General features: G+C 43.8%; 1 protein-coding gene across 2 annotated transcripts in view; it reads left to right on the forward strand.

Moving 5' to 3' along the window:
• The first annotated feature begins 3,975 nt into the window (after positions 1–3,975).
• Positions 3,976–17,837, forward strand: part of LOC6602516 (capon-like protein) — a 42,864-nt gene continuing 29,002 nt past the window's right edge. The window contains exons 1-2 of one of the 2 annotated variants that reach the window (XM_002027462.2): positions 3,976–4,141; positions 9,280–9,892. In XM_002027462.2, the coding sequence (XP_002027498.2) occupies positions 9,791–9,892 (102 nt within the window). In that variant the 5' untranslated portion in view covers positions 3,976–4,141; positions 9,280–9,790. Of the gene's footprint in view, positions 4,142–8,995; positions 9,063–9,279; positions 9,893–17,837 lie in introns of those variants that run through there. The other variant, XM_026992969.1, reaches the window with a different exon arrangement.

Raw genomic sequence — 17,837 nt, forward strand, 5'->3', positions numbered from 1 at the left:
GTCGCAAGGGAATGGTTGCAAGTCCACCAGAAGCCTCGGTGCCATATGGCCAGAGCTTATCTTTCGGCATCGGCGCTAATTAGTAGAGGTTACAAATGATTTGGGGCCCCTTAAATGGTCTAATGGTCTTCGGATTGCTGGCAACTGAGAAACGGCAGCCATTAGCATAAAGTTTAACGACTTTTACTACTTAATGTACGTATTTAGAGTTTCAATTATATCTCAGAGAAATGCAGGAAAATAATAATAATGACCTACCAGAGGCATTTTCATCACTCGATGAACACTGCAAAACGGTTTATGTCGAACTAGAATGCAGCTTAATGTCTTTCCTGAAAATATGACTACTTTGTAGATTGTTTCTAATTGTTTCTGCAAATAGTTTCCATGTTTTCCTGAAATTTGCATGCAAATATGCATATCCTTTTGACTCTATTAAGGATTAAGTCCTCTTTGCATTTGATTTATCTTCATTTCCATTTGTGGTGTGCTTGCCATGAAACTATATTGAATTTATTGATTGTCTGGGAAAATATTTATGAAACTTGAGGCAGATATTCGTACGCGTGATAATAATTGCTCTCTCATGAAATTTGCATCATTTTTATGTGCACACCATTTAACCCCGATTGGCGGGGTAAGCCTCCCTCAACTATTCGAGAAGTTTGCCCGGCACTCACTCGAATTTTCCTAGCTGGAATTTTCCACATTTGCACTTCCATTTCCACTGTGGCTGCTGTTTCCGCTGCTTCTCTTTCAATTAAATAAGTTAAATGGGGGAAAAAGGAGAAAAGGATAAAAAAAGTTGAATGAGTCGAGTGCTTGAAGAGCGTGTCGCATTAATTTTCACGCGAGTGCATATTTGATTTTACTTTATTCATATTTCTGTACCTCGTTTCCCATGTCCGTGTATTTGCATAAAGTCATTCCAGGCTCCTGCTCCTTGGCGTTGACATGCATAAAATTGTAAGTGAACGCTTGCCGTTGCCAGGCATAATTTACGCCAGAGCCTCATGCGTTTTTTTTCTTTATTCCTTTGCTGCTGTGCTACATTGCGTATACGTAATGTACCATTAATTGTATTTATTTGCTTTGCTGATTGATTTCCCCTTCCCCACAATCCACACTCTGCTTACCGTTTCTAAAACATCCGTTTGAGCTAGACAATTTGGTTTATCAAAGTCATTTGGCTTCTGGCCCAGAGGCATATCCCCCCCCCCCCCCCGAACACGCCCTCATAAATTAACGCAGACTTAACGAAGCGTTAACACAAAAGAAGGAGGAAGCCCCGAAAAGCAGCTTGTCCTTCGTGCGACAATAAATTTATTGGTTTTATCCTGTTTTATCCCTGCTTTCCTCCCTCCCCTAATGGAGCTTATCATGGCTGTTTCTGTTGCTGTGTCGTCTGTTCATCTCCGGTGAATATATGCAGTAAATTTTTATGTCAAATGAGTTTCAGTGGCTGTTTCTTCTTTCCCTGACAGCGGTAATATAATTTATGCATAAAATAATGAGGCTATAGGAGGTGCGTGCAGCGTGCATGTGAGTGAAAAGTTATTAATTGATTTGGCTTTAAAGCTGTTCCATCCAGCATCTCCATTGATCCAGTCATTGAGTGGGAAACTCGTTGAAAAGTTTGCATGGATAGGCATGAAAAAAGGGAAAAGTTTTCCCTCCTTTTGCTGCCATTTGAAACCTGAAGCCTTAAGCATCCCTGCTCTGTTCGATAGGACCGCCTAAGTAGGGTTTTCTTAAGATTTTTCGACAATGTGTTAAGTGAAAATTGACACAGGCCAAAGGGGACAGCTTTCCATGATTGAACGCATTTTCAAAAGAGGCCTTAAGGACTCACACATGTTCGAGTATGTAAATATCTGTATCTGCGGTGCCTTTAAAGTTTTCCTGCCTGGGAAAAGTTTCACCATGTTAAGCTGTGAAATTGTACGCCATTTTGTGGACGCCATTTTGAGTTTTCCGCTTTTTTAATTAAAAAGTGGCCATTCGGCGGGCGGAAGGAAGGGTAAGGAGAACTGGCGACAGCCATTTGAACTTGTTTCTTGCCTCTTTTCATTTTCATTTCCAATCCCTAGTTCCTCTGTGTTGCCACTGTTGCAGAAACTTTAGACAAAAAGTAATTAAAATACGGCAAATATTTGCAGTCCGTTCGAATGCAGTTGTTCTCTGGACAGCCACCGATTCAGGCCAATTCTGCAAGTAATGCCAAGGACCACGGGCCGTGACCGTGTCCCGTATAGCCGTATCTAATACGGAAAACTGAGCACACTTTCCGTTCATTTGTCAGCGTTCCGTGTCGCTTGCCTGGTAATCAGGCCGCATCCGTATCCTTTTGCGAGTTTGCGCCTTTTTGTCATCCTTTTTGCGGTCTCGACTTGTCGTTGGCTTTAGCTACCACCATCCTACTACTGATCCTACTCCTGTTCTAGCTCCAGCTCCCATTCCCCTATCCATTCCCGCTGTTTCCTTTCATATGATTGCGGCTTTTGCATATTTCCCATGAATACAATTTGCACACACTCACCGCAAGTCGGGTCTGAATTATGCGTGGATATTCGCAGCTCTGCGGAGTATGTTGTCAGGGGCTGCTTCTCGCCTGTCGCCTGACCCCAAACCTTGCCCCCATCCTGGCATCATAACATCCTAACTCACGTTTTGGCAGTCTACACCAAACTCGGTTACTTTTGGTATGTGCAGAATTTAGTTGTCAACCTTGATTCCGGCCAATATATTGAGTCGCATTGAAAATAAATGTATGTTTGCCAGAAGTTTGTTTGCGAAAGGTATGGGCAGAATTTGAAGGAATGCGAAAGAATTTTTGATGAAGGGCTTACCAAACCATAGATGGGATATGAAAATTCGCTTTGCAATTGATCATTTGGGCTTTGGATAGGTATTTTTGTTTTTAGCAAATCATTGAAATATTATAAGTTATCCCTGAACTTGAAAAAAGTATTTAAAAATCTCACAAAACTCCAGAAATACAACAACTTAGGCATGTTTGGCTACATATCTTTGACTATGTTTACCCTGTGGTACGAATACCGTGGTGGCAGTAGCCCCCTGTAGCATCTTTAGCAAACTTAAAGAGAGATCCCCAAGACTCTGGGGCTTCCACACGGAAACCAAAACAGAGAAACATTGCGAAATCGCATTGAGGCTCCCATCGGACACCCCAACCACCCCCCGCACTAGAAGGCAAGCGGCGAGCACGTGTATTTGCCGCAAGCTGATTGGCCAACGGCTTTCGCTTTTCGTTTCCGCAGAGAGCCAGAATCACCGACGACGACAACAGGCAGCGAGCATAAGAGAGCCAAACAGGGTACGTCAGTAGAAGGTGAGGTACTCCCTTTACCTATCCGTGCCTTTGATTGCATTTTCCACCGATCCTTTGGAACACTTCAATGTTTCTGCCATTTTAAGATATGACAATCCTCTCAAATTAACTTCGTGGATATTTTAGCTGTTTTTTAGCATGTTTTTACACTTGAAATTAATAAAACTTTTTACGTAACTTAGAAAAACTTAATTTTTGCCAAATACGTATATAATATATTTTATGTGTGTGTATTTTTCACAGTTTTACGTTTTGTCAGGGTATTCTACTTGTAATCAAAATATTTATTTTATTATTTCTGTTATTTACTATTTAATATCATTATGATAGTTATTATTTTTCACATGACTGTATGCTTTAAGTTGTTTCGAAAAGGGAGCAAGAGACAAAGAGAGCAAATGACCCTAAAAGAGAGCGGGCAAACCTCACTCTTAGTTCAAATACACCATGGAAACAAACAGGTTTTCCAAGCGCCGGAGAGGAACTCCCCACAGCGAGAATAGACACCCTGTATGCTGGCATAGCGTTCGGGCTGCTGCTTGCTTGGGCACTCTTGGCGCTGCCGAGCCACAGTCAGTTTTGGGTGGTTCGGCGTTCATCGTGGTTGTTCGACACAGGCCTATACGACTTTTACGCATCGTCCGCTCAGTTTTGGCGTCGCACTGAAAAACGAAATTCTGTTTCTGTTTCTTGCATACCGGTTGCTTCACACGTTCGTTCGATTCTTGTTGAATATTGACTGAAAAGCGGTTCTAAAGCAGTGGAATATCGGTTTCCAGAGGAATACAAGTAATTTTCCATTTAATATTTTTTTATTAGTCAAATCATGCAGGGCCTGTGCCCCCCCCCATCCAAAAATATTGGTTCTTATTGGTTTGCGTCAGATGCATTCTGAAAAACGGGTTTTACGGCATTCTCCATCTGCATTTGACTTGGGCTGTCCCTCGGTCTGTCTGGGTTTTGTTCGTGACGAAAGTGAAGTTCTCTCCGCGATCATAATCTAAGCATTTCCGTTACGGCAACAATTTGTAGGATATGCAAATAAAGAACGTAAAGCAGAACTGGCGAAAATTTACTTAATATTCATACAGAATATAGCCAAAAAAAAAAAAACTACCAAAGCCGAAAAAAAAACCAAAAGCCAAACATAGCAACAAGTCGGCGCCAGTTGGTCAACTCTCTCAGAGCCCCCAAAAACCAAACCAAGTTGTTGAGGCACGGAAAAAAGCGTCGTCTTCATCGGCGTCCGTTTCCAAGAATTGGCAGTTAATTTTTGAAATCACCTCCAGCCGACAAAAAACTCCAGAGAAGAAAAAGAACCGAACGAAAGCCGTAGGTGTTACACCTGTGTCTGTGTGTGTGCATTTTTGTTTGCGTGAGAGAGTGATAACTGTGAAACTATATACCCGATGAGCAGCTCGAAGCCATCTTTGTGACATTCGAGAACTGTTCGAACGCATAGAAATGGAAAGTTTTGCGCATTATGAAAGCATTGCAGAATAAGAAAAAAAAAGAAGAAAATATTTTGCAGATCGCAGCTAAAAAACTGATTACGCGACGCGTTCTAGATACATTCTGGCTGCAGTGCAGATCTCTAGATCTAGATAGATCTACACTCTACATACAATATATACGTATATGTGTGTGTGTGTGTTTTTTTTGTCTGTGTTTTTGAGTTGAATGTGTGCCAAAAAAGATACGAAAAATTGGAAAACCAAAATGAAAACTACCGCCGCCATAGGCGTGTTTATTATTTTTATAAATTATTGCACAACAAAAACAAGAAAATGTATTGTTTGATTCACCCGAAGCTTTTATATGATATTCTGGTGAAATGCATCTGAAAGATACACAGTGCCACCGAAGCAGCAGGCACAACGCATAATCAACGATGAATTTCAGGGCAATGACAAAATTGCTGCTAACTTTAGTTTCGCTTCGTTTCTCACTCTCTGCCTCCTCTGTCTCTTCGATTGATCAATTATTTCTGTTGTCTTGTGGATAAAGATACAGAAAACTCTGGGGAAAAGTCCACCAGCAAAGAACTTTCAAGGTTAGTGCCTGTTCCTCTGGCTGGATTATGGATTATGGATTATAGATTATAGAGCTTAGTCTAATGATCCCCAGTGACTGGCTGCCCGGCCAAACAAACAAACAAACAAACAAACACAGAGACAAATGATGGCCGAAGAATGTTGGAAAATATTTCCCGAAAAAAGTACAAATCAACGCTGCTTCAGCCCTCTCTCACTTTGGTTTGGCAATCGTTTCTTTTGCCCAATAGATTTATGTTGTATCTGAATGTTGTTGAGGTGCGTTCTATGGGTCAGAGGAGAGAGAACGGGAACGCGGAGAGGAGAGGAGACGGAGACGGAGGCGGAGGCTGAGTGGCCGCCCCGCTGCTATTTATATCACACATACGCGGGGCTGGCTCCTCGCACCAAATGTATCTTATAGATACAGGCAAAAAGTTTTGCATCGTACCCAGCCAGGCAGCCGGGCAGCCAGGCAGCCGGGCAGCCAGGCAGCCAGGCAGCCAGGCAGCCAGTCGTCTTCTTTCCTCTCCTTTACTCTCCGCATCTTCCTCTCCCTCGTTTCTGGATGTTGCTGTCGGAATATCTGTCTGGGGCTGTCTGCTCCATAAATATATGGCCACGACAATGGCGAGACACAGAACTCAGAATGTGATGACGATCGCGGATTGCGGATCGGGACAAAGCAGCGATGTTCTTCACTCTCTTGGCTCTCATCTAAGGCAGTAGCATGTTGCCTTTCTCGGCAGTTAATTTCCTTCGAAATCGAAAACAAGATTGATGCTTTGGCCATGCCACAACCGGACCCCCAGATCGGGTCTGTGTTCATATCGGAAGAAGGAGGAGCAGCCACAGGAGACAACGCAGCTGGTCTGTCTTTTTAGCCATGTTTTCTTCGCTTGGTATTTGTTTAATTGCTGCTGTGTATCTGTTTATTAGGCAGTTGGCTAAAAAAACAATGCGCGAAATATACTATCCATGCAGATATTTTTCCTTTCAAGTTTTCCCGCCTGGTTTTCCAAAAAGTGCGCAGCATATTTTCGAATAAAATATCAGCCCGCGGCGACCAGTTTCGTTTTTCTTTCTTCGTTTTCAGTGTGTCCCCCCAGTAACTTGCATAATCTGACACTGCAACAACAACTGCAACAGAAACAGCTTGCGGCAAGTGCAGCTTCGTCGGAGGCTGTGGCTGCGGCTGCGCAGTAAATATTTTCAGTTTCAGGCATGACAAAAGCTCCGAAGCGATTCGCTTGATTCGCTGCTACGTAATTGCCAAGTACAAAACTTGAAAAACTGCAAAGAAACAAAAAAAAAAGATGCAAGAAGCAAATGACTGCCAAGCAGGGATACCGACTCACTAGATACCCTGGAAGAACAATAGTTTTTAATGGCAGCCCTGACACTTGAGATGATGTATAGAAATATTGGTGGGAGATGGCCAAGGCTATAGGAGTGATTTTTGCATGGAAGGAGAAGGGCATGGCGGGACCAAGTCGTACATAATACACAATTTCTATAGCATGTGCAATATTTACTTCTCCTCTTTGGAAACACTTGAACAAAATGTATAGTACCCTGCCATATTGCTGGGTATCATAAAATTGCAGCTGATATTGCAGTTGGGCTTTGTTTTGTGGCCATCCCTCTCTTGCTCAGCCATCCAAGGAGGGATACTTATTCCCCTCTCTGTCCAACTCTTTTTCTCATTCTGTCCCTCTTCTTCTCCTCCTCTCTGTCTTTGTCTTTCTTTGTGCATGCAAGAACCGGAAAGGAAGTGAGCGTGTAAGTTACCAAGACTTTGACTTCGACTTCGACTTGGGCTCGTGCAGTGGAGTCGAGCCCATGGAAACCGGTTCTCATCTCTTGTGTTTGAATGCTTGGAAGCACGTCGTCGTCGTCAGCCTCGCGAGTCATTCACTTGCAGGGCGATACGGGTTTCTAAATGTTGTTGTTGTTGTTGTTGCTGCTGCGCAGTCGCTGTTGCAGTTGCAGTTGCAGTGGCCTGCCGTTGATAGTGCGGGCGAAAGAACAAAACGGAATCAAGAGAGCACTGCTCGAAGCAGAAGAACAAGGCGGAGAGCGCAATGCGAAACCGATAGTTTGTTCGTAAACTAGAAGATAGAAGAATCCGAAAAGAGTCATGCGTAGAGTCGTGGTGGAGGGGGTTCCCCCCCCCCCCCCCTCCAGCTAGGGCTGGGGCTGGGGGTTTCAGGGTGGGTGTTAAGTGCAATGCAATGCACTGCTGCTGCTCTGTGCTCTGTGCTCTCTGTCTTTCTCTCTTTTTCCTTTGGCTGGCTAGATGGGTCTTTGTACAACGCATGTGCAGCCTGCTTTGGAGTTACTTGAACCTTATTGTTCATATATGTATGTATGTGTAGTTTCGTGCCACAAAATGGCGTCGATAGTAGAGCTAGTACCTTATGCAGCTACCAGTATGGTTGATATATGGCTGTGGGCGAAGCCAGGCACATTGAACTCTGCACAATGTTTGTCTGCTGGCGAAAAATAGGAGCAAGACGAAGGAAATAGGGCTTGGAAAGAAGCCAGGGGTATTCTTAGGGATAAAAGGGCTCCATTCTATGGAGTCCAGACTACATCTATTATCGACTTTGAGAGTTGTTTTTACTTTACTCAACACAAAGGTGTGCGTGCATTCCATACACCCAATTATCTATTCAGAAGCGTCTACTTATTAGAGTAACTTTTAGGGTCAAGCGCCCCAAATCCCCGTGTGAATGCGGGCCCGACCTTAAACCAAAGCTGATTTATGTCGCTCCCCGAAAAGTGTCAACTGCTGCTGCTGCCCCAGCCTCAACCCAATGCCCTCCATTCGGAGGCGGCATCAGCTGGTGGCAATTTGAACTCAATCGACACCCAAATTGATAACTTAATGCGAGACAGAGAGAAACAATCAGCGAAGAAAGAGTGGGGGGGCCTTTTAAAAAGTTGACTCCGGCATATTTATTCATTGGAGACCGGGAACCAGAGACCAGCCACCAGCCACCAGGCACCAGGCAATCCGAGGAGACGCCACAAAAGCCAAAAAGGAGGCAGATAAACAAACGAAGCAACAACTAAAGGCGGCTGTTTTGGCTGTTGCTGTTGCGCTTTGGCTGCCTTGTCATTTACACGCGTAAACGTCCATGACCCTCTGGCCTGGCTTTGAACTGACTTCAGACTTCAGACTTCAGAGGAAGCCTCAGAGGCTGCAAACAAAGAAGCGCAAGATAGACACATAAAAAGATGGAGATAAACAGGCAAAGAGAGAGAGAAAGATATTGGCAACGAGAGAGAGGTGGGCGATACTAAGCAGCTGTTTATTTTAAGTTTCGGTTTTCGGTAGACTTAATCACCAGGCAGAGTACAGTGAAAGCTCTGTGCAGTGAACAGTAGCTATATTTGTCCCAAGGAACGAGAGCTATCCCCTATAAAAGCTATTGAAATCCTCTTCTGTTAAACGTAAATCGACAATTGATATTAATTAAAGTGCAGACATTTGCTCGACAAAAACAATTGCCACAAAGAAATAAAATTACGAATTCAATAAGCAACCAGCGACACGAGTGGGTAGGTGTTTTCGAATTCCACCAACCCATACATATGCATATACTCGTACATATATTGAAACCTTTGATCAGCGAGGTGTCATCGCACCAAGAGCTTGTCTAGTCGAAAAGGTGAGTCAATCGAAGCTCGTGATTAGTATTGCGGCTACCAAGAAATTCAAAAGCTGACTCAAAATCATCGACTTAATGACTCACTTTAATAGATAGATCGATAGACGGCGTTTGATTACAAAATATACGTATCCACAAAGCTCAAACTCAGGCTCCTCCAGTGCCTTTCTATTTTTCTAATCTATTAAGGCATTATATTTCTCTTCTCCACTTGCAGATACGCCGCACAGCACCGCACCGCACCGCACCGCACCGAACTCTAAATTGGCAGTGGATGTGAATGGGGCAGATTTCATAATAAAACGCAAGAGAAAAGAGCCTAAAGAATCCGCTGGTCCAACTGACGCTATTCAATTTGCTGAGCATCGGGAACCGCAAGCTCATAAATTGGGATTAAGCAACAGCTAGGGGAGAGCTTGGGGAGAGCGTGGGGAGAGCGTGGAGAGGGAGAACCTCAGAAACATAGAAAATCAATCACAGAGCGAGCGCTCGTCGCCCCCCCAGCAATTTGCATGAGCCAAAGCAAAGGCATTATCCAGCATCAGCAGCAGCAGCAGCAGCAGCAGAATCAGAAACCTCAGATACAGCCGCAACATCAGCCAAAGCGTCGACCAAGTGGCGTTTTGTGGCAATTGCGCCATCAGCTGCACAAGCGTAGCACGAGGAAGATGAAAACCATCTCATGATACTACAAGTGGTCCGAATCGGTGCTATTGAACTATTTGAGAATGCCATCGACACCGTACGATTTGGTGCAGGACGATCAGGATCTGCGTGTGCCCCTTCATGCAGAGCAAGCCTTCTTCCATGGCATCACATTTCAGGCAAAGGTAAGTCCCATTTATATTTCCATTTTCCAACGCGATTTTTCGGGGAACTGTCGAGACAAGTGTTTGTGCTTTATCTTTATGACCATCTTTGAAGCGTTTTTTTTTTAATGGTTTCTCTGTTATTTTAATGGATTTCCATGACTAAGAAGACTGAAAGTATCAATAAATATTTTAAATATTTGCCGGGGGCGATGAAACTAGTCAAAACTGATTTAGAACTTAGTCTGGAGTATCTGCCGCTTCTATTTCTTACGAGATTTTGAATGAAGCCATAACATTTTCCTTATTTTCCGCAAACCTAAGTTGTGACTGTCACTGAGCCTTTAAGCCGCCTTTCAAATAGTAATCTGTGAGTTTCTGCTACCATTAAAATAGAATGAGTTAGAAGATTCAGTGTCAATTAGGATTAACAACACATAAATGAGATGTGTTTATTTAGTGTTAAAGACTTTTCTGCTTTGATCACTTCGGAGAAATTTCATTACACACGCAGGTTTTGGAATCTTCTTTAATAAAAGGCCGAAAACTCCTCCTAAAATATTTCCTCATATAAACTGGAATTTCTGCTGCATTAATCATTGATGGTATGCATCTCTAATGAAATACTCATTGACACAACCACGAGCATTTCATTATATTGTGTAAATTCTCACAGAATAAACCTCTCTTTATTCTATCTCCATTTAATTAAGCTTCATTTTGTTCGATTTTATTTGTGGTGCCTGGGCGAATAAACTATTCTAAATAATTTTTAAATGCAATTAAATATTTCTGACATGTGTTGGAGTGGCTTCATAACCATTTGTGCAGTTGTTGGCTGTTGCGGTTGTTGCTCTTGTGTGGATTGTGTTGCAATTGTGCTATCTATATACCCTTGAAGAGGGTATTTTGATATTGTTAGGATGTTTTCAATGCCGAGAAGGAAGCATCCGCGACCCCAAAGGTATACTTCTTTATTATTTTTACTGCTGGATCGGTGTATCATTTTACGACAGAAAAGATAAAGAAGAAAAGAGGGACGACTCTATTAGTTATGCACCTCGATCTGTGAGGGTATATAAAGGTTCGGTCTTTGAAGCCACAGCGTTTCTCTCTTGCTGCTGGTGTTGTTTCTGTTGCTGCTGCTGCGGTTGACGGAAGCAGCAAATAAAGAGTTTTCCACGTTAACAGTCGGTGGGCAAGCAAAGAGTTAGTCAACTGTCACAACTCTCGACTCTCATGAAGTTTTGTTGTTGTTCTTTATGCTGCTACAGATACTGATGCACAGGCACACACACACACAGTCTGGAAAATTGTAAACAAATGTTTCATTTCCATACGAGTGTCCGTGTGTGTGTGGTGTGTATCGTGTTCAATTATTCAGCATCGTATTTTGAGCATTTGTTTAGTTTTATGTACGTTGTTTCTCTGACGTTGTTGTTTCGGTTTCGGCTTCTGTTTATTATTTTTGTTCAATGTGTGGAAATTGTTTGCGTGCCAGACTCTGGTCACTGTTGATGTTGTTGCTGCTGCTGTTGCTGTTGTTATATCTTCTGTTCTTTTGATTTCGATTTTGATTTGATCAATTACATGCGGTTGACCAAAATTTCAATTAGTTTTACCTGAAAGATTGATGAGCTGTGGCCATATGCAAGAGGCAGCAGGCAACAGGCAACTGGCAACAGGCAAAGAAAAACCAGTGTTTGTGGCAAGTTCATGACTGCCGCTTGGGCACTGACTTTGCCCCTTTTACATGCTCAATTTTGTATGCAAATGATTCGAACATTAGTCGCATCATTCTCACGTACAAGTGAGTGTCTCTGGATACATTGTCTCTCTAGCATTTTGAATACTGGATTTCTTTGTGTGGCAAGGCATTGCACTTGCCATTGGAGCTGCTGCTGCAACTGCAATTAAACTCACTCAATTCTGTATGCCAAATTGCAGAGGGAAACCAATCGCTGGGGTTTGCAGAGCTTGAAGAGGCTTTTCTTTTATTTTCTTTCCTTTAAGTTTTCTCTCCGCTGCACTCCACCATGCACGTGCTGTAGTTTTTCTCCACCCCCATTCAAAACTTCAATGTTATTTGCATATTTCCATAAACAAAACAGCAAACACAGAAAAAAGTAAACGAACAAAAAGCCTAACACTGGGAGTCGAAGCCGGGGATACCCTTTTTATAGGCTCTGTGACAATAGACACATATAGAATATGAGGCAAACAATCCATACCCTCTATAAGAGTATACGAAACTTTTGCACTTTGTTATGCTTTTGTATTTTTTTTTTTCGCTTTGTTTGTGCTTTTGCTTCAGCTGCAGCTTTATCGTCTGCTTGGGTGTATATTTGTTTTTGGTTTGCTTTTGGCTGGGTCTCACTTTTGGCCGAAAAGAAACACAACGGTGGGTACCGTTACCTACCGATGCTGCTGCCGCCGCTGCAGCTGATGCTATATGGTTGGCTTGGCCTAACCCAAATACGAAAGCGAATACTCGTACCAGTATGAGTATGAGGAGCAGCAGCAGGGACTGCTTCGTTTTTTTGTGCTTTGTCAGCGTCCCTCCGCCCCTATCTGAATCATCTGACAGGTCGGGATGGGAGAGTGTCCAGAATTATGGGAATTATGAGTCACTGGTTCTTCGATTGGGGGCTCTTCATTTCCGAGAGTGTGTGCTCTGGTGGCCCACTAAGGCCTGACTCTGGATGGGCTTCTTTCCATCTCTCGGATCTCGTAATCCTCCCGCTCTGCCTTCTTAGATTAATTGAATTTCACGCTTTGATTTCGCGAATTGCCTTGCCAACTGCCACTTGCCTCCTGCCACTGCCACTGCCACCGCCTCTGGGCCCTGACGCATAAATCTTTCAAAAGGTGTATAACTTATTCGCTCACGCACGATGCCAGGCGCCGACGATTTTTTCTCACACTTTTTTCGTTGGCTTTTTTTTTTGGTATATTTCTGTTTTGTTTCGCGCGCGGAAACACTGCGTATGCTTAACGCGGGAGCTAAGTCCCTGATTTCGTTTCGCTATTCGAGGCGGCTTGCGGGAGCTCTAGCAGCTCTATCAAATATTTATACGATTGCATCCGATTCAAGTCGATTTATTTTGGCTTAACAACTTCCGACTTCCGACTGGTGTTTGGGGAATTTATGGTCTCAGCGTTCATCAATTATTTCAAAGAAATGAAGGATTTCCCCTCTACCTAAATTTCGGGTTAAATTTGATACTTGTTCCACGCAAGTTTCGTTCTGTGGAAAGCTTTATTCATAGGAAGGGTTCCTATTTGGCTTAATTTCCAATCAAATATCAATTTACGTACTTTACCTCAAATTTATTTTAATCCCATGTTGATTATCATTTCTCTTCCAAACCGCTGCTGCTGACTTTCCAGTTTACAATATTATTTCCATCTTGTCTGTTTTATTTATGAGAAATTATTTATTTTTGGCTCGAGCACTGCTTCACGCTCGGGGTAAAATTAATTATTATTTACAAAATAATATTAATTAAGGCGAAGGTGAAGCGCATGTGTTCCAATTTTCCACGCACAGAGCACAAGAATATCGAGATGAAAAATAAAGAAAATGCGGCCCGCACATAAAAATATTAAAAAACAAATAAAAACGGAGACGGCCACATGCCTTGGGTCCACGTGCTACGCATGTGTGTGTGTGCTGCTGATGTTGCTTCTGCTGCTGCTGTGTGTGCCTTGTATTTTCTTCTTGTGTTTACCCCATTTTCCATTTCGCAAAAATTATGAATGTGGTTCATGCGGCGTATACGCAATATATTCGAGAGCCCTATGCCGTTTCCTTGTGCTTGCCTCGGGCATTGTGTTTATCTAAGGAGGAGGCCGGCGGTGACGACGGCACATGCAGACATCGTTTTGTTTCAGGACCTACTCGTATATCAATTTCAATTATCTGGCATTTCCTTTGGAGCTTTTGGCCGGCGCAGGAGGAGGAGCAGCAGCATTTCAAAAGCATTTTGCCATATATAAATTATTGGCAAACGACAAAGGCAGACAAAAAGGACAACGCCTTCGAGAGGAGAGTGGCCTGGTCCCAAAAAGGATTATGCGGCCTGCAATTTAACTTGGGTTCATGGTCCTCGTCCTCGTGCTCGTCCTGGATCCAGGTTCCTGGTTTGTCTGTGAGTGTAAGTGTGCTTCTGGTCCTGGCTTTTATCAGCCGCAACTGACACCAGCAGGCGGCGGCTGCCTGCCACAGAAAGAGCCCCGGACCAGTAGCAGAATCAAACGATGGGCGTGAAAAATGAGTCATAAAATGCAAATAAAAAGTCAAGAGTCCTCAAGTCCTTGCCTCATGCTGTTCTGTTGTCTGTTTCCGCTGTACAGCCTAAAATTTCTCTTAAAGAGTATTCTTTTCGGGGATAAAATATGTTTCGGTTTCCCTTGTTTGGTTGTTCTTAAAGTTCAATTTGCTCGTTAATTTTTCGGTAAGCATACAAAAAATCTACGGATAGATTGAGCCTCGTGTGCCGATTCGTCTGGTTTACATGGGATAATTACACACGCCTCACTGCCGCCTGGCTGGCCTTTATGACCCACAATTTGTTCTGGACAATGCACGGATCATCATTCTGATGGTAGACTTGTACTTTTGGCAGTGGTCCGATGGGAAGCCGATGCCGATGCCGCCGCCCGCTTTCCATATTTGATTCAATATAAAGTACAATCAATTTTTAATGTTATGGCAACAGGCTCTCTCCATTCCGTTCCGTTCCGTTTCTTCTCATCGGACTCACCCTTGGCCTTTGGCTCTTTCTGCTTTCCATCGATTTGTGGCTGGCTTTCAATCCAATAATAAAATTTGCAATATTTCCAGTTACTTGGAAGTGTAATAAAAATAATGGAAAATGGGTTTTTGCTTTGCCCCAATTGAATCCTCCTCTGTGTGCTGGGGGAGGGTTCATGGGATCTTTCATATTCATTGCAAATTATCAGCTAAATGCTTTTATGGCCTGCTTCCGGTTCAAAGTTCAGTACTCCTTCCACTACTCCACTCGAGGATATTCGGTTTATGAGTGTGCGGAAATGGCTTCCATTTGGCAGACATGATTGACTCGGGGTCTTCATCGGATTCCCCACTATTGAGATGCTTACGCTCTGAGGTAACTAATTTTTCCAACTCACGATTGCTCCTTCATCTCTGCAGTTCATTTTGATTATTACAGATTCATTCCGCTTATTTCCGTGCTGATTGGTTGGCCTGGCTAATCGATTTTTCTGATTTCTATTGCCTCGGCTTCTTTGGTTCTTTCCACTCTGTGGCTGTGGCAGCGCTCCCTCCTTGAACCAATACCAATGTTTGCTCGGCACTCCAATAGCTAACAGAGATATTCCACCAGCCCTTCTTCACTCCAAAGATGAAGTGACTCCACCCAGACCCCATCTACCGACATAATTCCTGGCTCTATTCGCGTTTAATGTGTGTCAAGTGCGACATTAATGCTGGTCGTCAGGGATTAAGTGGCCATTACTTGGCCAGGGCTTATGGACTTTGGTTTTGGCTTCCTTTTGGCGGCTATCTGCTCTCTGCCATACTTATATCTGGCATTCGCCAGCTCATTGATGATTCATTCTGTTCGAATGGTGCTGAGATCGGTGAGGTATTAATGTGGCACATGCTCTGTGCTCCACTCTCAACGCTGCTCATTTATTATCTATTACACAATTTGCTGTTGCAAATTGGTTCGTATTTCGCAATTACACCTGGCGCAGCTGCCGCAAACGAGTTTCCCCCCTTGATCAATGGGCAATGAGTCAGGCGGCAGGCAGCAGGCAGCAGGCAAGAGGCAGGCGCGCAGGCTCACGGGACTGCAGTACCACTGCCACTCTCACCTCACCTAAACTCACCCACTCCCTTCTTCCTGACCAAAATGGGAAACGCACGCAAATGTGTGTGCAACGTTTGTGGGTGCCTAGCGAAGCGCTCAATTGCGGAAGTTGCATGCGCCAGCTGCTGTGGCACGCTCTCGACGAAGCAGCTTCTAGGCACACAGACCCGACCCTTTCCCAGGCCACTGTCGATGCTCGCTGACAGCTGTCCACTGTCCACGGTCCGCCTGACTGGGTTTGGCCATAACCAAAAACAAAAACAGAAACAGCAATTGCTTCAACGGGAACGAACGTTTTGTACCCTTTGCGCCACTGAAAAGAAAGATAGCTGCCACGCTCCTTATGGCAAAACCTATGGAAATGGACAGACCGACAGAGGAATTGCTGTAGATGTCAGGGCCCATGTACATTACAAACATCATATCAAAATGAAAATACCCACCCTGCAAACATATTAAAAAAAAACAAATAACAAATGAACCAGCACTGCCCAAAAATATCTGTTTTTTTTTTTAATGACAAGAGACGTCGCTGCGATCTGTGATCATTTTTTTCAGCCAATTTTCCCATTCGAAACAAATCGAAAAAGGGTTCGCAAAAAACTCGTTAACTGCCGCTGTGCTCACGTTTCGTTCCGTTCATTGGCGAGAGAGGGGGGCTGCTGCTGCTGGGAAAAGCGACTGCAAAGAAAAAAGATGGAAAAATTATCTGTGCAGCAGCATCAAAAGCGCCGGGAGCCCGTCTAATCAGTGACAGCCCTGGATGGGAGCCACCAAAAAAGAAAAACCGAGAAAAAACGATGCAATTGAATTCATTTTCCTATGCAATCTTTCACAGTTTTCCCCGGGCTTTGACTTTTCCTTATCTCTGCCAGTCGACTGTCGTCGGCAGTGCAGCAGTAACTGGTGCTGCCACAGCTACTGGCTGTCGTTTGCTGTCAAGTGCAATTATGTGCCACCATTCACAGCGACCTTTGACATTGCTGCCAGAGAGAATAGACACACAAAGCGACTGGTGACAGGGCAGAGATAGTACTCCGTAGAATCCGCATGAATAGAAAGAGAGATCAATGGTGGATTCAGAGAAGGGTCTCTCTTCAAATAAGCTTTTTCTTTTTAATAATTGGTTAATGGCAGAAAAAGAGCAAACGGCAGGGCCAGAACATGTTTAATTGGCCACCACTTAAGTGACGTCATCGTGGGATATATATACACCACATATAAATACATATAAACACTTACCTTTTAATATACGTATATGCTTGGTGGTATCTTATTTTTATATTCTTGGCCCAACATTTGGTTGTTGTGATGGCTTTTGTTCTGAAATTAATTTGTAGCCGAAAACACAATCAAAGAACCAACAAAGCGAAAAAGAAATTGTTTGAGCAGCCGCGTGGGCGTGACCTTAACCTTCGGCGTGGACATCGCCGAGGGGGGCGGCGGTGGCACGCGGGAGAGTGTCTATACCTTAATGAAAATCTGTGCTGATGATTGTACCCGTCCGTCCATTGTTTAGACATTAATTAAACACTTTGACTGACGGCCGCAGCTTCCGCTCAGGGATTGTGGTCCATCGAATCAATTGACATTCTGGGAAGGAACTTTTCACCTGACGCTCCCGCCGACCGCCCGCTTTTCAATTAAATTTATTCGCCCCCATTGAGCTTTCCGCACTACGTGAGTCTTGGCCAAATGGCAAGTAATTTGCATTTTTGGCCAGGTCGAGGCCCACTCCCAGGCCCAAACCCAGGACGGGGCCGCATGTGAAGTTAAAAGTTATTGGCCCATAAATAACGCTCTGCCAAATTCTAAACAAACATTTCCTCGACACTCTGTCGAATGGGAAAGTTTTCCCCGCCACTTGATGCTGAGTTCGGCTTTTGCTGCTGGCGCCTCCTTCTCCTCATCTTTCCATGGGTGGAAAATTAGCATAAAAACATTCGGTGGGGGGGCGCAGCATTTCGGCATTTTTAGCGTTCGCCGCCTGCCAATCGTAAAATGTTAGAAATCGCACATACGCCGCATTGTGATACCATAAATGGTCCAATTTTCATGGTCCGCCTTCCGCTTATTGTGCCGCCAAACTTTTCACTAACCACAGAGCA

Source organism: Drosophila persimilis, unplaced genomic scaffold, assembly GCF_003286085.1.
Source record: "Drosophila persimilis strain 14011-0111.01,24,50 unplaced genomic scaffold, DperRS2 tig00000798-arrow-arrow-pilon, whole genome shotgun sequence".
Classification (NCBI taxonomy): Eukaryota; Metazoa; Arthropoda; class Insecta; order Diptera; family Drosophilidae; genus Drosophila; species Drosophila persimilis.